The sequence below is a fragment of the Echeneis naucrates genome, chromosome 1 (genome assembly GCF_900963305.1).
Source record: "Echeneis naucrates chromosome 1, fEcheNa1.1, whole genome shotgun sequence".
Classification (NCBI taxonomy): domain Eukaryota; kingdom Metazoa; phylum Chordata; class Actinopteri; order Carangiformes; family Echeneidae; genus Echeneis; species Echeneis naucrates.
Genome location: NC_042511.1, coordinates 579,994 through 603,820, shown reverse-complemented (window position 1 = coordinate 603,820; position 23,827 = coordinate 579,994). Strand labels below are relative to the sequence as shown.

General features: G+C 48.7%; 3 protein-coding genes and 1 long non-coding RNA gene across 5 annotated transcripts; 2 read left to right on the top strand and 2 right to left on the bottom strand.

The window, feature by feature from the left end:
- Positions 1–154: 154 nt before the first annotated feature.
- rcor3 (REST corepressor 3) lies at positions 155–6,609 on the top strand. 2 transcript variants are annotated; one of them, XM_029525914.1, is made up of 12 exons: positions 155–570; positions 646–702; positions 1,360–1,437; positions 1,532–1,584; positions 2,293–2,454; positions 2,678–2,802; positions 2,877–2,955; positions 3,198–3,413; positions 3,855–3,932; positions 4,029–4,086; positions 4,295–4,539; positions 4,636–6,609. In XM_029525914.1, the coding sequence occupies exons 1-12, from the start codon at positions 447–449 to the stop codon at positions 5,011–5,013; spliced, it is 1,653 nt and encodes a 550-aa protein (XP_029381774.1). In that variant the 5' UTR covers positions 155–446; the 3' UTR covers positions 5,014–6,609. The 2 variants fall into 2 exon arrangements, with proteins under 2 accessions (XP_029381774.1, XP_029381693.1); XM_029525833.1 differs by having other exon boundaries at positions 158–570; positions 4,630–6,609.
- On the bottom strand, positions 2,464–7,075 carry LOC115039131 (uncharacterized). Its single transcript, XR_003840564.1, has 3 exons — positions 6,719–7,075; positions 3,192–3,433; positions 2,464–2,924 (listed from the first exon to the last, which is right to left on the bottom strand). It is a non-coding gene; the product is annotated as an uncharacterized LOC115039131 (long non-coding RNA).
- Positions 6,754–16,114, top strand: traf5 (Tnf receptor-associated factor 5). The gene is made up of 11 exons (XM_029525651.1): positions 6,754–6,917; positions 7,282–7,530; positions 9,906–9,969; positions 12,411–12,512; positions 12,600–12,764; positions 12,849–12,926; positions 13,092–13,166; positions 13,274–13,366; positions 13,445–13,585; positions 14,553–14,715; positions 14,845–16,114. Exons 2-11 carry the CDS (start codon positions 7,286–7,288, stop codon positions 15,429–15,431), a joined length of 1,713 nt encoding a protein of 570 aa, XP_029381511.1. The 5' UTR covers positions 6,754–6,917; positions 7,282–7,285; the 3' UTR covers positions 15,432–16,114.
- LOC115052890 (NACHT, LRR and PYD domains-containing protein 12-like) lies at positions 16,082–23,409 on the bottom strand. Its single transcript, XM_029517379.1, has 12 exons — positions 23,190–23,409; positions 22,918–23,069; positions 21,883–22,000; positions 21,751–21,795; positions 19,716–21,468; positions 19,449–19,619; positions 18,835–19,008; positions 18,603–18,755; positions 18,238–18,411; positions 17,888–18,052; positions 17,273–17,319; positions 16,082–17,195 (listed from the first exon to the last, which is right to left on the bottom strand). Exons 3-12 carry the CDS (start codon positions 21,974–21,976, stop codon positions 16,657–16,659), a joined length of 3,315 nt encoding a protein of 1,104 aa, XP_029373239.1. The 5' UTR covers positions 21,977–22,000; positions 22,918–23,069; positions 23,190–23,409; the 3' UTR covers positions 16,082–16,656.
- Between the last annotated feature and the right edge of the window lie 418 nt (positions 23,410–23,827).

Sequence of the window (23,827 nt, the reverse complement as noted above, 5' to 3'; positions counted from 1 at the left end):
TATCTTTGTTTTTATTTGTATTTTTATCTTTATTTTTTGTTTTGGTTCATGAGTTTGTGCCGGCGGACGGATCTCGGTTTCAGGCTCCGCAGCAGCAGCCGCTTCGCGCTCGCTCGGCGGTGCGTAAAAAGCCTTCCGCCGCGGAGGTTAGATCCGGCGCGGTCGGTCCTGTAGATCGGTAAGAACGAGCCCGACGGTACCGGTCGGCTGGAAGAAGTCACCTCGGCTCGGAGGAGCTTCCTTCGCCGCCGGTCGGCTCGTTTCACGGGCGTCGGGAGCGCGGACGGGAGCGCGGACGGGAGCGGCGCAGCGACACGCACGGAGCTGCGGCGGCGGAGCGGAACAGCAGCGGCAGAAAAAACTGAAAAACAAAAAACCGCCTCCATCGCTGCTGACATTTTATTCTCCGACACCGAGCCCGAAAACGGAGCCATCCGGCCGCAGCCATGCCGGGCATGATGGACAAAGGCGCGGAGTATCTGGGCAAAGGCCGCTCCAACGGAACCAAGAGTCCGTCCAGCGCGTCCAACGGACATTTCTCCGACGAGAGCGGCAGCGACGACGAGCACGGTGAGTAGCCTCGAACAGCGCCGACCGCCGCCTCTGTCACTCTTCTGACTCCCGGTGTCCTGCTGCTGTCTCCAGATGTGGGCATGCGGGTCGGAGCGGACTACCAGGCCAACATCCCCGAGTTCGAGCCGGGTGAGACTGGATTTTTATCTTTCTTTTCCGGTTTCGGCCCCCCGGGTCGGACCCGAGTGACGGGACGGTGGTAGCCTCGATGCACCGACACCAACAGACCGTGTCGGTGGATTAAAACCGGGGCAGCTCCAGTCTGAGACCCAGAACAGGTCCAAGGTTCGGGTCCGACCGAGCCCATGAAGGGAAGCTTTAAACTTCAACTTCTCTGACTGACAACCTGTGACACGAACCGTCAGCAGATTATTCATATCTGTGAAAAGTCTGGTTTTATTTTTCCTCCAAACTGAAAATGTAATAATTCATTCCCTTCAGTAACAATAACATCGGTGCTGTCGAGCTCCACTGAAGTTAATGTAATCCTCCATGATGTGATGAGAACTTTGATATCTAAGCTTCAGGTGCTTTTCTTCTTCAGATGTCATTGTCCTGGTGCACAAACTGTCACAGATCCACCATCAGCAGAAGCTTCCTTACTGTTACGAGCTGTGCTGTGAATTTTAGAAATCAGAACTAAAACCATTTGATATCTGAAAACTGAGGTTTCTCAGATCGGATTTATCCTGACCCAGGAACACCCAGCCTACATTTCCCACAATGCATCTCACCTCAGTTACCTGAAGCTGTAGAAATGACGCTGTGCTGTCCGTCCCGGTTCAGGATCCACCAAGTACTCTGACAAAGACAGCGGAGGGATGCTGGTCTGGTCTCCGTATCACACCATCTTGGACTCCAAACGTAAGTGACCTCGTTCCCTGTGTGTGAGGGGCGCCTGTCCTCCTTCAGGTCCTCAGGTCAGACTGAACTGACCGCAGTCTGCTTCCCTCCACAGTGGACGAATACATCGCCATCGCCAAAGAGAAACACGGCTACAACGTAGAACAGGTGGGTGATCAGGGAGACCAGGTGATCAGAGAGACCAGGTGATCAGGGAGACCAGGTGATCAGAGAGACCAGGTGATCAGGAGATCGGGGAGACCAGGTGATCAGAGAGACCAGGTGATCACGAGATCAGAGAGACCAGGTGATCGGGGAGACCAGGTGATCGGGGAGACCAGGTGATCAGGGAGACCAGGTGATCAGAGAGACCAGGTGATCGGGGTGATCAGGTGATCAGGAGATCAGAGAGACCAGGAGATCAGGAGATCAGAGAGACCAGGTGATCAGGAGATCAGAGAGACCAGGTGATGAGAGACCAGGTGATCGGAGAGACCAGGTGATCGGAGAGACCAGGTGATCGGGGAGACCAGGTGATCAGGAGATCAGAGAGACCAGGAGATCAGGAGATCAGAGAGACCAGGTGATCAGAGACCAGGTGATCAGAGACCAGGTGATCAGAGAGACCAGGTGATCGGGGAGACCAGGTGATCAGAGAGACCAGGTGATCGGAGAGACCAGGTGATCAGAGAGACCAGGTGATCAGAGAGAACAAGGGGATCACCTGTTCAGGTCTAACAGTCAGATCTTGTCCAGTAGATAACTTCCTGTCGTAACAACCAGCTGCAGTCTCTTTTCAGCTTTTGGAAATTTATACGACTTAATGTGGACATAGTGAGTCTGTGTGTGTCTGTGTGTGTCTGTGTGTGTTCTCAGGCTTTGGGGATGCTCTTCTGGCACAAACACAACATAGAGAAGTCTCTGGCTGACCTGCCGAACTTCACTCCGTTTCCAGACGAGTGGACGGTGGAGGACAAAGTTCTGTTTGAACAGGCCTTCAGTTTCCACGGCAAGAGCTTCCACCGCATCCAGCAGATGGTACGCATCGACACAACCACAACAACAACAACAACAACCACAACAACAACTGTATTACTCACTGTACATGAGAGTTTTCACTTCTGACAACTTTACTGTTAAAGTCCAGATACTTTTACTGTGACGGTTATACAATAGGAAGTATTTGCCTGTCACATTAAAACGACAGGAAGTGCTTTTATTGTGACACAGCAGTAAAGGTTCCTGTTGTGTTATCGTTCAGTTACCGGACAAATCCATCTCCAGTCTGGTGAAGTACTACTACTCCTGGAAGAAGACCCGGTCCAGGACCAGCCTGATGGACCGGCAGGCTCGAAAGCTGGCCAACCGGAGCAACCAGGACGACAGGTGGATCATTTCCTGTTGGTTGTTTTTATGTCACAGCATGTGACGGCTGACCTTTGGCCTCGCTGTTTCTGTAGTGACGAGGAGATGGAGGAAGCCAATCCCATCGAAGCCAACGACAGCGACTACGACCCCAACAAGGAGGCGAAGAAAGAGGTTAGTGCTGCCATGGTAACAACACAACTGAGAGTCTGATTTCAGCCACAAGGTCAGATGATTAAAACGTTAATCTAGGCTGCTCATTTATTAAATTAAATTCTGCCAGGTTAACGTTTTAAACAGAGACGTAGTCATGTAATATCAGATTATTTACCTTTTCATTTTAGTAAAAGTTGTGTTATTAACTGATGAATTTAGAGTATTTAGCCCGCTTCAGGTCGGTCCTCTCTCACCTGCAGAACCTGGTGGAGCCGGCGCCGCCGGGATCCAAGGTGGCGTTGGGCCGACGGGAGCACCAGACACTGCAGCACCGACACCACCAGCGCTCCCGCTGCCGCCCCCCCAAAGGCATGTACCTGACACAGGAAGACGTGGTGGCCGTGTCCTGCAGCACCTCCGCCGCCAACACCCTCCTCCGTCAGCTGGACATGGAGCTGGTGTCCCTCAAGAGACAGGTTGGTGGACCCCCAACACGCTGAGAGCAGAAGGAAGTAAAATTATATATGATGTCACCTCCCAGTTCAGCTCTTCACTCTGCTCAGTTATAAAAACATCAACTCAAATTTTGATCCAGAAAGTCACATTTCAATACAGACTCCCAGATCTGGACTACAGGATCAGGACTGCGATCTGGACCGGTCCAGGTTTCAGCCGTCTCAGTCTGAACACAGATGGTACATTTATCATGAAACTTGGCAGACACTTTTGGACTTTTTCAGCGTTGCAGTGATCCTGAGACATCTGGACAGGAACTAACAAAATGTAAAGTAGCATGGTGCTAATTCAGCGTGTGGGCTGAGGGGCCTTTGAACATCCGTTCATCACTGAGATGCCTCTTTGGTTTCCCTTCATCTGTTACACTGAAAGTTAAAGTGTCAGCTCTTTGTGCTCTTCAGGTCCAGAACGCCAAACAGATGAACAGCGGGCTGAAACACATGTTGGAGTCTGGCATCGAGGAGTTCAGGCTGTCTGAGGTACTGACACGAAACCACCAGCTCAGCCAACATCTCAGTTGGACGGTCAACTTCATCTGATACAAACCGTCTGACTCTGACGTTTGATCCCTACAGTGTAACCAGAAGGTGAACGCCCGCTGGACCACAGACGAGCAGCTGCTGGCTGTTCAAGGTGAGTCTCTTCAGCCGTCACCTTTTATTCCTGCTGATGGTTCTTCCTGTTTCCTCCTCAAACTGCAGAATCAGCTGATCTGTCCGATCTGAAACCGATCAGATCTGGATCGGTCTGGCTGTCTGGCTGGAATATTTGGATTTTTAAAAATACACCCAGATGTGTTTTTGATCAGTTTCTGTTACTCTTGGTGGTGAACTTCCTCCAGGCGTCAGGAAGTATGGTAAAGACTTTCAGGCCATCGCAGACGTCATCGGGAACAAGACAGTCGGCCAGGTGAAGAACTTCTTCGTGAATTACCGGCGGCGGTTCAACCTGGAGGAGGTGCTGCAGGAGTGGGAGGCAGAGCAGGGAACGCAAGCTCCCAACGGAGACAGCGCCACCTCAGGAGAGGAGGGGAAGAACAGCTCCACCACTCCATCAGGGAAGAGCACCGACGAAGAAGACGAAGAGGTGAGAGCTTTTCACGCTTTGTCTCTGTCTCTCTTAATATTTATGGGGATTTGTGATGATAAGTTTGGCCCCGCCCCCTCCTCTCTGCAGGGTCAGGTGACCTCATCAGGTGCATCTCCTGCCGCCACGTCCTCCTCAGCTCAGACATCAGTGACATCCAGCGCTTCCTCTTCATCCTCCCTCCACCAGCCCCCTCCCCTCCTGCGTCCTTCTCTTCCGGCCACGCCCTCCCTGCACCGCCAGCCCCCACCCCTCCAGCAGCAGGCTCGTTTCCTGCAGCCCCGCCCCACCCTGCAGCAGCCCCCACCCCTCATCCGCCCATCCAACCCCCTGCCCCCCCGTCTCAACCCACGCCCTCCCGCCCCCATGACCCTTGGTGGAAACTTGGGAGGGTCGGGTTCAAGCCCCGCCCAGCAGCCCTCGGGCCTGGCCATTCACCAATCAGACACGGCCTCATCCTCCTCCCTGCACTAATGAAACATTAGACTGACTTTCTGTTGAAGGCACACCAGAAAGAAATCTCGCCCTGAATCTGAAGCTGCTGCGTTCAGGTCCTGTGGCAAAGTCAACCGTTTCCTCTCTGACCTCATATTAACGTAAAGATGAAACAAAATCAAGAATCCTGATCTAGTTTTTAATATCTGGTGAATAATGTGTTAGAAGTGGAAGTTTGTGTTTCGCACAAAACTTAAATGCAGCGTACCTGCAGGCTGACAACTCATCAGCTAATCCTCAACAAACATGGCGTCCCACAGGGTTTGATCCTGGTTCCCTTTAGTTTCCTTAGTACGTCGTCTCCGCATTTTTGTCTCCATCACCACAAACATTGTTTCCTGACAAACGGGTTTAAGAGCCACTGATTCAAAAAAACTTCATGAACTTCCTTTTAGACACAAGATGAGTGTGCAACCATGCTAGCAGCCTTTAGGGTGAGGAGCTAAATGCTAATGTCAGCACGCTAGGGTAAGCTGTAGCTGTGCCTAAATTCAGGGCTGAAGGACCTGGTTTATGAAGGCCGGGTAATTTCTTCACTTTGCGTCACTCCTGTTGCCTAGCAACGGTGACATCATGTCATGCCTTTTCTTTTTTCATAAAGCAACGAGCTTTGAAAGTTTGAGAAGTCATAATGTTAGCTGAAACCCAACGCTGACATTTGAAAGTGAAATCCTCCGACTACCTGCAAGTCATTTCTACTGCTTTTTTTTTTTTTTTGCCTCAAGCAATGAGTTCTGGGATATCTTGGGCTCTTAAAAATATAAATTTGAAAGTCTGGTCTCACCAACTGTTCCTGCATTCCCTCTTCAAAAGTTGCCTCTGAAGGATTGGACCCTGAATTAGGACACAGCTCATGACGAAGTTGAGATTCTGATGTTAGCAGCATGATTTTAGCGTGTTAGCTTTGTTAATACAGCTTGATTGGAACGCCTCTCAGGGGGGTTAGCAAAGCAAGCGTTCAGTTTCAGATGGTGGATGTGTTTCTCTCTGTCTTTTAAAACCTCGTTGCTGCCGTTTCCTGGAACAATAGTTCGTGTGGGCAGCGGATGAACAAAAACCACGTGTTTGTGGTTGGAGGCTGAGGTCGGCCATAGTTGATGAAGCGTAATGACCCCGAAGGCCTCAGCGTTCAGCCGGACGGTATTTCTTGGAATGAGCCGTGGCGCTCCATTGAAGAACACTAAGGCTTCACCAAACGGATGGTGCTGGCGTCGGCGTTCACGTTCTCACGGTGGGTGTTGCATTTGAAGACTACAGATCTGTGGACTCCTCAGTCAGTCCACCTCCTTATTTATTCGTCTTATTCCTGGTGCTACCAGTTTGGACTCTGTGTGAAAAAGTCATTGTGAAAGTGCTCTTAAAGCTTTTTGGACAAACGTAACGTCATCAGTAGAACTTGTATAATGTTGATGTGAAGCTGCTGAGATGTTTCTCATTCTCATTAAAAACTACATTTGTACCATCTGAGTGTTTTCACTTCGACATTTTATAAAAAATATATATAAAAAAAAACTATGGAACATTTAAGTCAGTACAGCCGACCACACGGACCTTTAAATGTTCAGATTGAATAAAAGAGCTGCATGTTTGTAAAGACTTGTGTCCGTTTTGTGTTTTAAAGGTTGTTGTGTCTGTTTGTCTGCTTTGTGTTGTGTGCAGCAGCAGCGGGTTCACACTGACTCACTTCCTGTAGTTTCAGTTTCCTCTTCTTCTTCTTCTGCTGCTGCTGTTCGGTCGATTATTGGGGATCGATACCGATCAGTCTGGTCGGCCTGGCGGTCCGTGGAGCTGCTGTCCGGGTCCGGGAGGGTCTTACTGACAGGTCCGGACCTGGACTGGACTCTGGAGGAACCGAAAGTGAAGGTGGACTCAGCGGGACACCGGTGAGCTCAAAACGGATCAGGTGAAATGTTAGTCGGGATCCGGATCCGGGTTGAAGTTCAGGTCCAGGCTCGGTCAGACCGGGTCGGGGGTTTCCCAGTTAAAACAGCAGGAACCGGATCTGTGATCCAGACCCGTTTATACATGACGTCATGCAATCCGCTCACCGCTATTGAAGTCTCACCGTGTGCGCGCGCACGTGTTCGTGTATCAGCACGTGTATCGGCACGACAGGAGAGCTGCATCCGGTTTCTGACTACACACACACACACACACACACACAGTCCAGCTCTTTCTCCTTCAGCCTCAAGCTTGTGTGCGATGACGTCACACAGGTAAAGGTAAACCTCCCTCTGGTCTCTGCAGCATCATGGCCTCGGCAGAGTCCAGTCTACGGTCCGAGGAGTCCCGGCTGGCCTCCGAGGAGTCCAGGATCAGGTCCTCCGGCCCCGTCAGCTCCTGGGAGACGGAGCTGACCTCCGTCCAACACTCCCTGAAGTTTGTGTCGAAGCTGAAGGACGAGTTTGTTTGTCCGATCTGCAGAGGAGTCGTCCTGAACCCTCAGCAGAACTCCTGTGGACACATCTACTGCTTCCACTGCCTGCAGGGGCTGCTGTAAGTCCACCTTAACACAGACAGACAGGTCTGCCTTAACACTGACAGACAGACAGGTCCACCTTAACACTGACACAGACAGACAGGTCCGCCTTAACACTGACACAGACTGACAGGTCCGCCTTAACAAAGACAGACAGGTCCGCCTTAACACTGACACAGACAGACAGGTCCGCCTTAACACTGACACAGACTGACAGGTCCGCCTTAACACTGACAGACAAGTCCACCTTTACAAAGACAGACAGGTCCGCCTTAACACTGACACAGACTGACAGGTCCGCCTTAACACTGACAGACAAGTCCACCTTAACAAAGACAGACAAGTCCGCCTTGACAATGACACAGAAAGACAGATCCGCCTTAACTCTGACAGACAGGTCCGCCTTAACACTGACAGACAGGTTCGCCTTAACACAGACAGACAGGTCCACCTTAACACTGACACAGACAGACAGGTCCACCTTAACACTGACACAGACTGACAGACAGGTCCGCCTTAACACTGACACAGACAGACAGGTCCACCTTAACACTGACAGACAGGTCCGCCTTAACACTGACACAGACAGACAGGTCCGCCTTAACACTAACACAAACAGACAGGTCTGCCTTAACACTGACACAAACAGACAGGTCCGCCTTAACACTGACAGACAGGTCCACCTTAACTCTGACAGACAGGTCCGCCTTAACACTGACACAGACTGACAGACAGGTCCGCCTTGACACTGACAGACAGGTCCACTTTAACACTGACACAGACTGACAGACAGGTTCGCCTTAACACAGACAGACAGGTCCGCCTTAACAATGACACAGACAGACAGGTCCACTTTAACACTGACACAGACTGACAGACAGGTTCGCCTTAACACAGACAGACAGGTCCGCCTTAACAATGACACAGACAGACAGGTCCACTTTAACACTGACACAGACTGACAGACAGGTTCGCCTTAACACAGACAGACAGGTCCACCTTAACACTGACACAGACAGACAGGTCCACCTTAACACTGACACAGACTGACAGACAGGTCCGCCTTAACACTGACACAGACAGACAGGTCCACCTTAACACTGACAGACAGGTCCGCCTTAACACTGACACAGACAGACAGGTCTGCCTTAACACAGACAGACAGGTCCACTTTAACACTGACACAGACTGACAGACAGGTTCGCCTTAACACAGACAGACAGGTCCCCTTAACACTGACACAGACAGACAGGTCCACCTTAACACTGACACAGACAGACAGGTCCACATTAACACTGACACAGACAGACAGGTCCACCTTAACACTGACACAGACTGACAGACAGGTCCGCCTTAACACTGACACAGACAGACAGGTCCACCTTAACACTGACAGACAGGTCCGCCTTAACACTGACACAGACAGACAGGTCCGCCTTAACACTGACACAAACAGACAGGTCCGCCTTAACACTGACAGACAGGTCCACCTTAACTCTGACAGACAGGTCCGCCTTAACACTGACACAGACTGACAGACAGGTCCGCCTTGACACTGACAGACAGGTCCACTTTAACACTGACACAGACTGACAGACAGGTTCGCCTTAACACAGACAGACAGGTCCGCCTTAACAATGACACAGACAGACAGGTCCACTTTAACACTGACACAGACTGACAGACAGGTTCGCCTTAACACAGACAGACAGGTCCGCCTTAACAATGACACAGACAGACAGGTCCACCTTAACACTGACACAGACAGACAGGTCCGCCTTAACAATGACACAGACAGACAGGTCCACTTTAACACTGACACAGACTGACAGACAGGTTCGCCTTAACACAGACAGACAGGTCCGCCTTAACAATGACACAGACAGACAGGTCCACTTTAACACTGACACAGACTGACAGACAGGTTCGCCTTAACACAGACAGACAGGTCCGCCTTAACAATGACACAGACAGACAGGTCCACTTTAACACTGACACAGACTGACAGACAGGTTCGCCTTAACACAAACAGACAGGTCCGCCTTAACACTGACAGACTGACAGACAGGTCCGCCTTAACACTAACACAAACAGACAGGTCCGCCTTAACACTGACAGACTGACAGACAGGTCCGCCTTAACACTAACACAAACAGACAGGTCCGCCTTAACACTGACAGACAGGTCCACCTTAACTCTGACAGACAGGTCCGCCTTAACACTGACAGACAGGTTCGCCTTAACACAGACAGACAGGTCCACCTTAACACTGACACAGACAGACAGGTCCACCTTAACTCTGACAGACAGGTCCGCCTTGACACACTGTGCTGTTTGTGTGTCTGTGTGTAGCTGGTATTGAATTTGTGTTGTTTCTGACTTTGTGTTTCAGAGAAACTTCGTCACCGTCCAGTTCAGTTTGTCCGATGGACGGAGCTGTGATCACACCAGCTGAGGTCACACACAGACACACACACAGACTCACACAGACACACACACAGAGACACACAGACACACACAGACACACACACAGACACACACAGACACACACAGACACACACTGACTCACACAGACACACACAGACTCACACTGACACACACAGACACACACAGACACACACAGACTCACACTGACTCACACAGACACACACAGACTCACACTGACTCACACAGACACACACAGACTCACACACAGACTCACACTGACACACACAGACTCACACAGACTCACACACAGACTCACACTGACTCACACAGACTCACACACAGACTCACACTGACACACACAGACTCACACAGACTCACACACAGACTCACACAGACACACACAGACTCACACAGACTCACACACAGACTCACACAGACTCACACAGACACACACTGACACACACAGACTCACACACAGACTCACACACAGACTCACACTGACACACACAGACACACACAGACTCACACACAGACTCACACTGACACACACAGACTCACACAGACTCACACACAGACTCACACAGACTCACACAGACACACAGACTCACACACAGACTCACACAGACTCACACAGACTCACACAGACAGACACAGACACACACAGACTCACACAGACACACACAGACTCACACAGACTCACACACAGACACACACAGACTCACACACAGACTCACACAGACTCACACAGACACACACAGACTCACACAGACTCACACACAGACACACACAGACTCACACACAGACACACACAGACTCACACAGACAGACACAGACTCACACAGACACACACAGACTCACACAGACTCACACAGACTCACACACAGACTCACACAGACTCACACAGACTCACACACAGACACACACACAGACTCACACAGACACACACAGACTCACACAGACAGACACAGACTCACACAGACTCACACAGACTCACACACAGACTCACACAGACTCACACAGACTCACACAGACTCACACACAGACTCACACAGACACACACAGACTCACACAGACAGACACAGACTCACACAGACTCACACACAGACTCACACACAGACTCACACAGACTCACACACAGACACACACAGACTCACACAGACTCACACAGACTCACAAAGACTCACACTGACACACACAGACTCACACAGACTCACACAGACTCACACACAGACTCACACAGACTCACACACAGACACACACAGACTCACACAGACTCACACAGACTCACACACAGACTCACACAGACTCTCACACAGACTCACACAGACTCACACACAGACTCACACAGACACACACAGACTCACACAGACAGACACAGACTCACACAGACTCACACAGACTCACACACAGACTCACACAGACTCACACACAGACACACACAGACTCACACAGACTCACACAGACTCACACTGACACACACAGACTCACACAGACTCACACAGACTCACACACAGACACACACAGACTCACACACAGACTCACACAGACTCACACAGACTCACACAGACTCACACACAGACACACACAGACTCACACAGACTCACACAGACTCTCACACAGACTCACACAGACTCACACAGACTCACACACAGACTCACACAGACACACACAGACTCACACAGACACACACAGACTCACACACAGACTCACACACAGACTCACACAGACTCACACACAGACACACACAGACTCACACAGACTCACACACAGACTCACACAGACTCACACACAGACAGACACAGGCACACACAGACTCACAGACTCACACACAGACTCACACAGACACACACAGACTCACACAGACACACACAGACTCACACACAGACTCATACAGACACACACAGACTCACACAGACTCACACAGACTCACACAGACACACAGACACACACAGACTCACACAGACTCACACAGACTCACACAGACAGACACAGACACACACAGACTCACACAGACACACACAGACTCACACACAGACTCATACAGACACACACAGACACACACAGACTCACACAGACTCACACAGACTAACACAGACACACACAGACACACACAGACTCACACAGACTCACACAGACAGACACAGACACACACAGACTCACACAGACTCACACAGACAGACACAGACACACACAGACTCACACAGACTCACACAGACTCACACACAGACTCACACAGACTCACACAGACTCACACACAGACTCACACAGACTCACACACAGACTCACACAGACTCACACAGACTCACACAGACTCACACAGACACACAGACACACACAGACTCACACAGACACACACAGACTCACACAGACACACACAGACACACACAGACTCACACAGACACACACAGACACACACAGACTCACACAGACACACACAGACTCACACTGATCCAGACTTTGCTCCGTTCAGGTTTTTCAGGATAATTGCTGTAAACGAGAAATCTCCAGTCTGGAAGTTTTCTGCACCAACTCCCCAGAATGCACCTGTGTGACCACCTTACACCGCCTGCAGGTGGAGTTGGTCTGATTCACTTCTGTTGGTCATGTTGTTGTGTGTGTGCGCGCGCTGACACACAGTGTGTGTCTGTGTTGTGTTCAGGATCACCTGAGGTCGTGTCAGTACGAGCAGCTGCTCTGCTCCAATCCGGGCTGTGACGTGCTGCTGCAGAGGAGACATCTGTCCCGGCACCTGAAGGGGGAGTGTCTTCACCGCACAGAGCCCTGCCCACACTGCCGCCGCCCCCACCGCCGCAGCCTGCTGCAGGTAAGGTCGGCCAGGCCCCGCCCCCTCAGTCTCATGCTCCGCCCGTTTTGCTGACTACAGAGTCCTGTTTGTGTTTGTGCGCAGGATCACGTACACAACTCCTGTCCAGAGGTGGAGGTGGACTGTCCCCACAGCTGCTTCCAGAAGGTTCCCCGACACAAGGTGAGTACAAACACTGCTACACAACGAAAGAGCAACAACAACATGGCTGCTGCCAGTTACACGCTAAAGTCTCCACCTGTCGACCTGAAGCAGGCCGGTGGTGGGCGGAGCTTCAGGTGACTGAATCAGGAAGTGGACCAGCTTCAGTTTGTGTTTCTTTTTCAGCTGCCAGAGCACAAAGAGTCGTGTCCTGAAGTTCTGGTCGACTGTTCCTTTAAGAAGTCCGGCTGCCGTGTGCAGGTGAGTTTGTGTGTGTCTGTCTGATGAATCACACACCTGAGTCAACGCGTTAACCTTTGACCTTTGTTTCTGGGATTGCTGTTTGACGACAAACGTTGTGTCTGAAGGATAAAAGAGGGAAAGTGAAGCTGCACGAAGACGCCGCCGTCAGTCACCACATGCTGCTGGTGCAGAAGAGCAACACACAGCTGGAGCAGCAGGTGCGACCAACACGACGCTCTCAGGGAACGCTCTCGGCTCTTAATGTTTGACACCGAGTCTACGTTGGCTCTGTCCAGGTGGGGGTTCTCCACGAGGAGGAGGCACTGAGGTGGCAGGAAGTCCAGACTAACAGTTCACTACTCTCCGGTCTTCACGAGGAAATCAGACCGCTGCTGCAGCAAAGAGGGCGCCATGAACATGTCGTCTCCACGGCTCAGGTGAACATTCATTTTGATCCTCAGTAAGAACGATAAGGTCCTGAACCAGGAGGACCTTACCTCTGAGTCCAACGTGGTTTCATCTGCACCTCATCTACATCATCCAGGATCGAGTGGTTTTTTTGGTTGCTTGATTGTCTGGTTGGTTGTTTGGTTATCTGGTTGGTTGTCTGGTAGGTTGGTTGGTTGGTTGGTTGGTTGTTGGTTGTTTGGTTATCTGTTTGGTTATCTGGTTGGTTGTCTGGTAGGTTGGTTGGTTGGTTGTTGGTTGTTTCTTTGGTTGTTTGGTTATCTGGTTGGTTGGTTGGTTGGTTGTTGGTTGTTTATTTGGTTGTTTGGTTATCTGGTTGGTTGGTTGGTTGTTGGTTGGTTGTTGGTTGTTTATTTGGTTGTTTAGTTATCTGGTTGGTTGGTTGGTTGGTTGGTTGTTGGTTGTTTGGTTATCTGGTTGGTTGGTTGGTTGGTTGGTTGTTGGTTGTTTGGTTATCTGGTTATCTGGTTGGTTGGTTGGTTGTTGGTTGTTTATTTGGTTGTTTAGTTATCTGGTTGGTTGTTGGTTGTTTGGTTATCTGGTTGGTTGGTTGGTTGTTGGTTGTTTATTTGGTTGTTTGATTATCTGGTTGGTTGGTTGGTTGGTTGGTTGTTGGTTGTTTGGTTATCTGGTTGGTTGGTTGGTTGTTGGTTGTTTATTTGGTTGTTTGGTTATCTGGTTGGTTGGTTGGTTGTTGGTTGTCTGGTAGGTTGGTTGGTTGGTTGTCTGGTTGGTTGACTTACTCTTTACTGTTACGAAGGTAAAACTTTAGGGGCATTTTCCTTGAAACACAACATTTCTATCATTTTAGATGTTCAAAGTTCAAAATAATTTGAAAACTTTTTCTAATTAACGCACAACAACATTGATCACACAAAGCGCTGAACGTCATGACAGACATGTTTTCCTTCATGAAGTGTGTCTCTGTGTGATCAGAGGACGCTGAGCCAGCAGCAGGAAGTCCTGTCCGCCATCCAGCTGCAGGTCCAGCAGGCGTCTCGGGGACTTCCTGGTCTGGAGGAGCTGGAGCAGCTCAGAAAGTCTCTGGATGCTTTGATGCAGGAGGTGTCAGCGGCCGAGGCCCTGAGACAACACCTGGGTAACGTCACCTGGAAATCGACCTGCTGTCCGATCTGTCTGACCACAGAAACATAAGAAACATAAAAATTCACAGAAAAGGAAAGAGGTGCAACTTCTCAGTACGTGCTGTCGTTTTTACCTTTTCCAGGAACTCTGGAGAACAACCTGAAGCACCACTCGGGCGTCCTGGACCTCCACGCCACTCAGCTCGGTCACAACAAGCAACGGCTGCAGGAGCTCGAGGCCACGTCCTATGATGGGAGACTGATCTGGAAGATCAATGACTTCAGGAAAAAGAAGGAAGCCGAGGTCAAAGGTCAGTCCCCGTGCCTGAGCAGCACACCCTTCCACACCGGACGCTGTGGCTACAAAATGGCTATCAAAGCCTACCTGAACGGGGACGGAGACGGCCGGGGGACTCACCTGTCCCTTTACGTGGTCCTGATGCCGGGAGACTTTGACGCTCTGCTGCCGTGGCCCTTCCGTCAGACCGTGTCCCTGTCCATCCTGGACCAGAGCGCTGCCGGAAACCATCGGAGTCTCAGCTTCAGACCCGACCCGACATCCAAGAGCTTCCAGCAACCGGCTGCCGAGTCCGTGAGCAACGTGGCCGTCGGGTTTTCAAGCTTTATTCCTCTGAGCGAGCTGGAAACTCCTCACAATGCATCGTACGTCAAAGACGACACGCTGTTCGTCAAGGTCAAGGTGGACATGGCAGGTTTAGACTCCCTGTAAGAGCTCCTTCAGGCCGCGCTGCCTGAATTTGATTCACATTGGCTCAGACTGCAGCTTCCATGTGAAGCCCTTCGAGTCGTCAGGGCGACCAGAAACATGCTATCACAGACTGAGTTTATTTTTTTTACCAACTGTTAGAGAATGTTTTCACAGATAAGTTATTTTCATTCAGAGTTTGTTCAGGACTTTTTTGAGAAATGATTTCATCTGCTGTGGCCGAACCGGTCTTTGTCTCAGGATTACAGGGTATTGGACAGGTCTGTCTCAACCTGAAGAACAGAACTCAACAGGACTCTCCTCAGAGAAGAGCTGTCCGTTAAATCTACACTGACAAAGACCCCAAAGATCTGGACTGAGGTCTGAGCAGCTTCCCTGGACCCCCTGGGGGCGTTGTTCAGCCTCGGTGACTCGGTACCGGACGGTGACCATAAGTTCTGGCTGGACTGGAGCTAACTGGTTAGCATGCTAATGTTTGATGGAGACAGATGTTGGTAAAGGAAAGAAACTCACAGCTTTCATTCAAGAGATGCTAATGCTAATGCTAGCTATTTAGCTGTAGCAAAACTTGAAAATTGCTCTTTTAATTTCTTTCTTCAAAAGCAAGACTCAGGATTTTTTTCAGATCAAACGAGTAAATAAAAGAATAAAGTTTTATTTTATGAAAGTGTGACGTGATTCCTTCACTTGTTTTCTTTGCATCTGTTTCATGAACACGTCTGATCGCGTCCTCTTTAGTCTCTTTAAAAACCGAAATGAAATGAAAACAAAATTTTATGATCATAAGGTGAGGTCTCTGATTGGATACTGCTTTGTCTGGCTCATTATCATTGTCCAATCAAATTCAACTGAACTTTTTTAAGACAGAAACTGATATCTTCAAAAAAAATTAAATAAACAAACAACAAACAAACTTGGAAATTCTCAAGTACCTTTATAAACTAAAAAAAGAAACACTTTTAAAAAAATCAAATTTTTATGTTAACATTTGCAAAAAAGTGAATAAAACAAAAGTGAAAAAAAGTAAAAGTTAGCTGATGAAAGAAATAAAAGTGAAGGAGACAAAATCAACATTTGTCCATTAGCCATCTTGGTCTTCAGTCTGACTCAGGCAGTAGCCCCGCCCCCTAACCCCATCATGTTGAAGACTGTAAACGAGAGCCTGACTTTACTGAGGAGGAGGAGGGACATTTTCCCATAGACTTCAGTACTACATGCCCCTTGATGGTCAGTGGACAGGATGAGTCAGAGTCACGAAGGATTCAGACCCCACCCAGAATCCGGCGTACAGCGGCTCTGTGAATGTGGTTCTGAAGGTGTGGAGGCGGGTCAGAGCACCGGAGCAGACGGTGTAGAAGGACAGAACGCCAGCAGGACGGTCCACAAACACCGCCACCCTGTCGGAGGCTGAGGAGGACGGAGGGGTGACGGTGGCTTTTCTCTTGTTGTGGCTCACGGCGAAACCTTCCTTGGAGCAGCTCAGGCTCCACGAGCCGTCGGTCTCGCCGAGCCTGCAGTTGTGACCTTTTCCTCTCCTCTGGATTCCTCTGTAGGTCACGGCCACCTGGATCTTTCCGTCCCAGTCCAGCTCCCAGTAGGCGAGCTCAGGCAGAGCGTCTCGGCACAGCAGCTGGTGCCAGTAGGTGAATCTGTCGGCATGGAAACTGTACTGCTGCGCCTTCTTCACCACCATCACAGACTTGTTGTTGTTGTGCAGTTGTAGGTTTTTGTGTGCGCTGTTTATGTCCAGTGTGAGTTCACAAGCATCTGATGGAGAGAGAGAGAGAGAGCTGAGTACAGACACACAACAGCTGTAACACGGCTTGTTGTCGTCATTCACTCACACTTCTGCAGACCAGGTTTCATCCTCTGAGCTCCACCGTGGTCCAGCCTGGAGGGGGAAGCAGAGTCACACTTCTAACAATCCTGTCTGTTATTTCTCCTTTTCCTCCTCACGCCAACAGTTTCAGGTTTTCCAACCTCAGACTCAGTGAGGCCTCTGGATCAGACAATCAGATATCTGGAGCTGATTTTTCATCATTACTGAGCAGAACTCCTGATCAGATAAAGAAACGACCCAAACACATGAGAGGAACTTTTCTGTGGAGAGTCTGAACTGATCCGATAGAATCAGATGATTCTGGACCTGGTTCAAGGTTTATTTATCCACAAAGACCAGAAATAACGGCTCTAATCAACCAACGCTGATCAGAAAATAACAAACAACCAGAAAACGAAACCAAGAAAGTTGTGGTTCTACTTTGCCATCAACCTAAAGAACCTTTAGCAACTATAAAGCTAATGTTAGCATTAACAGCTGTTCACTCACAATCAGCTCATTGTGAAGAGACTCTTCTTTTTTTATGACAAAAACAGAGAAGATCTGATCTCTAAAGGGATTCTGGTGCAGCTCTGGTTCATGTGGATCCAGACTGAACCAGCAGCAGGTCTAGTCCTACCTCGTCTTCAGACTCTGGGCTGGATCCTCGTGGAGGAGCAGCGCCTCTCCTGAGGCTCCTGGATGGTTGTAGCTCAGGTCCAGCTCTCTCAGAGTGGACGGGTTGGATCTTATAGCTGAGGCCAGAGAAGAACAACCTCTCTCTGTGATCAGACAACCGGACAGTCTGCAAATATACAGAATGACAAATAATTCAAGTCTTCACTGCAACTTCTTTAATGAGGGTCCAATATATGGGACAGCAGAACAAAAGGCACGCAGCAACAAGCAGAGCAGGTAGACCTCTGACACCAGACTCATCATCACTGGATGAATGACTTTTTTTAGTGAGTATGTTTGATGAATCCTGACCTGAGAGTCTCCAGTCTACAGTTTGGACTCTTCAGTCCGACAGAAAGCAGCTCCACTCCTGAATCCTTCAGGTCGTTGTTACTCAGGTCCAGCTCTCTCAGACAGGAGGACTGGGAGCTGAGGACCGAGGCCAGATGTTCGCAGCTTCTCTCTGAGAGCTCACAGCTGTTCAGCCTTTGAAATAAAGCAGAAGAAGAAAAAACAAACACACGAGTGTTTAACCTTCTTGGTTTGAGGCGAACATTTTTCTGTGTGGAGTTCTGTTCTCTGCAGGTTCTCCAGGTAATTCAGATTCCGGTTGTTTCTCTCTATATGAAGCTCTTCCAGTGTCAGCTGGGACCTCCTGCAGTCCAGCATGGTCGTACCTGAGAGCCTCCAGCCCAGCAGACAGAAGCTGCACCCCTGAGGCTCCTGGATGGTTGTAGCTCAGGTCCAGCTCTCTCAGAGTGGACGGGTTGGATCTTATAGCTGAGGCCAGAGAAGAACAACCTCTCTCTCTGATCAGACAACCTGACAGTCTGGAGACGAACACACATCCGAGGTTACGACTAACTGACGTCATTAAAGGTCTCCATCACGTATAAAACCGTTCCTGACCTGAGAGTCTCCAGTCTACAGTTTGGACTCTTCAGTCCGACAGAAAGCAGCTCCACTCCTGAATCCTTCAGGTCGTTGTTACTCAGGTCCAGCTCTCTCAGACAGGAGGACTGGGAGCTGAGGACCGAGGCCAGATGTTCGCAGCTTCTCTCTGAGAGCAAACAGCTGTTCAGCCTTCAGAAAGAAACAACATACACATCAATGTGACATTGAACGTGACATCTTTGATTTCTTCTGATAAATGTGAAAATCTGAGTGTCGTCTTGAAACTGAGCTCAAATGAAGCGTTCTGATTGGTTCTTAGCTGTATAATGAGCACATGCAACAACAATGACTGATAAAAACAAACGTGCTAAGGTGCTGTTACTTAACAACAGAAGAAACAGGCAGACAGGATTTCCTTCAGTCCCCTGATGAGGAAGCTTCATTTTTCCACTCGTCTTTCGAAGAACTGCTAATTGTGCTGAAATTCTTTTCATTTCAGTGTCACTGTTGCTTTTCAGTCGTGGCGTGATACGAGTCTGAACCTATGAACCAATCAGATCGCTTCCTGTTTGTGATAAGTGATAACCTGTTGGATGAAATACTGCAGCATGCAGTTGTGCTGGTCTGACCTGAGTCTTTGGATTTTGCAGTTGTGGCTGTTGAGGCCTTCAGACAGCAGCTTTATTCCAGAGTCCTGCAGTTTATTTCTTGTCAGGTCTAACTCCTCCAGAGCAGATTTTGATCTGAAAACTGATGAAATATACTCACAGGATCTGTCAGTGAGGTCACAGTCACTGGCCCTGAGGGGAGAATCAGAAGAACAAGACATTTCCTGACATGTTTCTCTCCGTCCTTCAGCTTGAGAAGCGCTGACGTTCTCGGCATCAAATACTTACAAAGCTATCTTTGACACGTTGAGCACGGGTACCAGCCTCTTCAGGACTTCATCTGATCTGTAGTACTTCTTCAGGTCAAACACATCCAGGTTTTCGTTGGACACAAGGAGCACGTAGGCCAGAGCGGACCAATGTGAGAGGGACATGCTATTAACATCCCCTGAGCTGTAGCGCTTCTGGACTTCCTCCACCAAAGACTGGTCACCCAGCTCATTCAAACAGTGGAACAACTTGATGCCCTTGTCCTTATGAGACAGCATCTTGATCTTAGTGTGAATGTATTTGATTGTTTTCTGGTTGTCCTGCGAACTGCATCCTTTAAATCCAGATATTTTATGAAGAAGCTCCTGATTTTTTTTCTCTGACAGACCGAGCAGGAAGCGAAGGAACAAATCCCATTGTCCATAATCATGGGCCAAGGCCATGGCCACAGCTTCCCGGTGGAGGCAGATGATAGGGACTTGATCTTTGTTGTTCTTTGCTGGCGTACATGTAAGCAGATTTTCTCCGGTCGTTATGAAGGTCTCCAAGACGTACAGAGCTGCAAAAAACTCCTGAACACTTAAATGTAAAAAGGAGTAAAACTTCTGTTTGTACAGACCGCATTCCTCTCTGATGATCTCCGTACAGACTCTTGAGGAAACAGCAGCTTGCTTCAGATCAATCTCATAACCCTTCAGGTCGTCTTCAGAGAAGATGATGTTTCCCTTGTCCAGCTGCTCAAATGCCAGTTTTCCCAGTTTCATGATCACATCTTTGTCTGCTGCTCCGTTCCCAGAACACCTTTCCTGTTCCAACTTTGTCTGGATGATCAGGAAGTGTGTGTACATCTCAGTCAAAGTTTTGGGCAACTGGTCCAGCTTGTTTCTGAGGAGAGCCTGAAGAGCTGTGGCTGAAATCCAGCAGAAAACTGGGATGTGGCACATGATGAACAGACTTCTCAGCGGCTTCGAGTGGAGATGACTCAGGATCCTCTGAGCCAGCTCCTTGTCTTTAATTTCTTTGTGAAAGTACTCCTCCTTCTGCTCGTCATTAAAGCCTTGGACCGCAGTCACTCTGTGGATGAACTCTGGAGGAATCTTACCTGCAGCAGCTGGTCTACTTGTGATCCAGATCAGGGCACGATGCAGCAGTTTCCCTCTGATGAGGTTTGTCAGCAGGACGTCTACTGTTGCCTTCTCTGTGACGCTGGACCACATCTCGTTCTTCCTGAAGTCCAGAGGGAGTTTGCTTTCGTCCAGGCCGTCGAAGATGAACAAGATGTTGGAGTTGTCGTAGTCTGATGGCATCAGGTCCTTGACTTGGTCAAAGTATTGACGGATGAACTGGATAAGACTGAGAGACTTGTCTTTTATTAAATTCAGCTCTCTGAAGGTGAAGGGAAATACGTACTGGATGCTGTGATTAGCTGTTTCCTCTGCCCAGTCCAGAGTGAATTTCTGCACGGCAACAGTTTTCCCAATGCCAGCGATTCCCTTCGTCAGGACTGTCCGGGGGGTGGTACCTTCGTTTGGTAGCGCTTCAAAAATGTTATTGAGGGTAATTTTCTTCTGTGCGTTTGCAGATCTTGTACATTCTAATTCGGTCACTTCGTGTTCTCCATTGACCTCCTCGCTGTCTCCTTCTGTGATGAACAACTCTGTGTAAATCTGCTTCAGAGGAGTGAATCCATTGTCCTTCGTTCCCTGGAACAGATTCCTGGCTCCATCCAAGAGGTAAGATTTTAGGCCACGCTGGCACTTTTGGATGGTTTCTGAATGATGAATAAAAGTGTGGTTTGGATTTAATTACACTGTGTTGATTCAGATGATAAATAATGAAACTGAGAACTGCAGCTGAAATCTTAAGAGAAACTACCGTCAGAGATTCAGTTTGTGCCTTAGAGCCAAGATACAACACAAAGGAGATACACAACTTTACTACTACAGCTTTTAGTGTGTAGTAAAATAGCTGTTAAACTTCCTCAGGCACATTCACACAAGCTGAGTTACGAAATCTTAAATAAACTTTGTCACACGTGAAATGAAAGTGTTACCTTCAGTGTTGGCAGAGAGCCCGTCTGTCCTGGCAGGAGGTCGGTCTGAACAACAAACAGATCATTTCTTAATAAAGACACGTGAATAAGAGAAGTCTGTCTGAATTTAGGCAAAGAATCGGGCACATTTACCGTATAAGTTCTGTGTGAAATGAATATCTTGTGCGTGAACGTTTTGAAGCTGCGGTGCATTGATGGCACCTCCGTTAGAGGCGTTCATGTTCATGTTGTCTGTCCTTCTGCCTCACAACTGAACGAGAAAGAGACACCAGGAACAACAGTTCATTGTGCTGACAGAATAAAGACAGTCAGATATCTGGAGCTGATTTTTCATCATTACTGAGCAGAACTCCTGATCAGATAAAGAACATATAACACAGATAACACAAACACATGAGAGGAACTTTTCTTTGGAAAAGAAGAAAACATTCAGTCTGAACTGATCAGACAGAATCAGATGAGTCTGGCTCTGGTTCAAGGTTCTATGGATCCATGAAGACCAGAAATAACGGCTCTAACCAACCAACGCTGATCATAAAATAAACAACTAGTCTGAACTGATCAGACAGTACAACAGAAATGATGAAGAAGAAGAGGACATACTAAAGTCAAAGCTGTTTGTCTCATTTTGATCTGGTGATAAAGGATCAAATTGAGCAATCAGGAAGTGGTGGTTAAAACTAGGGATGTACTCGTACTCATAAAATTGCCACCAATACCACTTTACAGCAGCGCGCGGTTTACAGCACTTGACTGACGGGAAGCGAAGAGTCATATCAGCAGGGTGGAACTATTTTCAGGTAAATGAGAGCAACAAAAACAAGGCAGAATGCAAATTATGTCCACAAAAACCCTCAAAAACTCTGGAGAGGAGGGACAAACTATGTTTAAATCCCTTTGGTTAAATGTCAGTACTCAGTTGTACTGAAATCTTACAGTGTGTGTGGCAGTGCCATGTTTAGAAAAGCACTAATGTTGAATGTCAGTATTTGACTATTTAGCTAAATTTGTGTTTGTCACAAGTTTCACTGCAGTCCAGTCAGCCATGTAGAAGAAACTCATACTGAGGAATGTTGTTCAAATAACAGACGGGATCTGTGGGGGAAAAAATCTGAGTAACTTTATGTTTCCTGGTCTAAGCACAAAGGAGAAAAGCCCCCTTCTTACCTGGTGCCGGTCCGTCTCAGCCACACAGGAAGCTGTAACGTGCTTTACACGCTCCCGCTCTGTCCTGGCCCCGCCCACGAATTATTACTCTTTCATTATTCTGGGTCTTCTTCCTGTTTTCTCAGTGACATCTGAATGTGTTATCATACATCCTGTGGACAGAAAAACATAAAAACATAAGATTGAAGTAAACATTGTGTAAATACACATCAGTGGGAAGAGTCGTTTTTTTTTTTTTCTTTATGAACAGAAAGGCTGGCCGAGGATCTGACCTGTCATTGGATGAAGTGGAGGCACCACCGGAGTCACCGTAACGTTCAGCCCACAGAAAATGATGTCAGAATCCCAAAGCCTTCTGCTGACAGCTGAGGGAGGAGCGAGTTGCTTCCTCTTGAGATGGCAGGAAGTGGTTGTTTGTTGTGTTGCCTCCACATTACTCATCACATTCTCCCGCCAGTTTTCGTTTTCCCTCTCAGAGTCAGTTTGTGTACCGATGATGACTGTGATTGGTCCATTTTCAGGGACTGCTGTAGCCGGAGCCAAACTCCAGTCTGACTCAGACATGTGGAAATCATTTCTGTCACTATTAACAAAGCAAGCCAAGTGAAAGCAAAAGCACAAACCTGAACAACCAGAACAACCAGAACAACCAGAACAACCTGAACAACCTGAACAACCAGAACACCTGAACACCACAACACCACCTGAACAACCAGAACACCTGAACACCACAACACCACCTGAACAACCAGAAGGCCACCTGAACAACCAGAACAACCAGAACACCACCTGAACAACCAGAACACCAGAACACCACCTGAACAACCTGAACACCTGAACACCACCTGAACAACCTGAACAACCAGAACACCTGAACAACCAGAACACCACCTGAACAACCAGAACAACC

What these genes read in the sequence shown, in the direction of transcription:
- rcor3 (XM_029525833.1), top strand. Translation starts at nt 447, where the DNA reads ATGCCGGGCATGATGGACAAAGGCGCGGAGTATCTGGGCAAAGGCCGC. An exon ending in CGGCAGCGACGACGAGCACG is followed by an intron (nt 571 to 645) that starts GTGAGTAGCCTC and finishes TGCTGTCTCCAG; the next exon opens with ATGTGGGCATGCGGGTCGGA. An exon ending in CGGAGCAACCAGGACGACAG is followed by an intron (nt 2,803 to 2,876) that starts GTGGATCATTTC and finishes CTGTTTCTGTAG; the next exon opens with TGACGAGGAGATGGAGGAAG.
- traf5 (XM_029525651.1), top strand. Translation starts at nt 7,286, where the DNA reads ATGGCCTCGGCAGAGTCCAGTCTACGGTCCGAGGAGTCCCGGCTGGCC. An exon ending in AGAAGGTTCCCCGACACAAG is followed by an intron (nt 12,927 to 13,091) that starts GTGAGTACAAAC and finishes TTTCTTTTTCAG; the next exon opens with CTGCCAGAGCACAAAGAGTC. An exon ending in GGCCCTGAGACAACACCTGG is followed by an intron (nt 14,716 to 14,844) that starts GTAACGTCACCT and finishes TACCTTTTCCAG; the next exon opens with GAACTCTGGAGAACAACCTG.
- LOC115052890 (XM_029517379.1), bottom strand. Translation starts at nt 21,976, where the DNA reads ATGAACATGAACGCCTCTAACGGAGGTGCCATCAATGCACCGCAGCTT. An exon ending in TGCAAAATCCAAAGACTCAG is followed by an intron (nt 19,009 to 19,448) that starts GTCAGACCAGCA and finishes TTCTTTCTGAAG; the next exon opens with GCTGAACAGCTGTTTGCTCT. An exon ending in TGTAGACTGGAGACTCTCAG is followed by an intron (nt 18,053 to 18,237) that starts GTCAGGATTCAT and finishes GTATATTTGCAG; the next exon opens with ACTGTCCGGTTGTCTGATCA.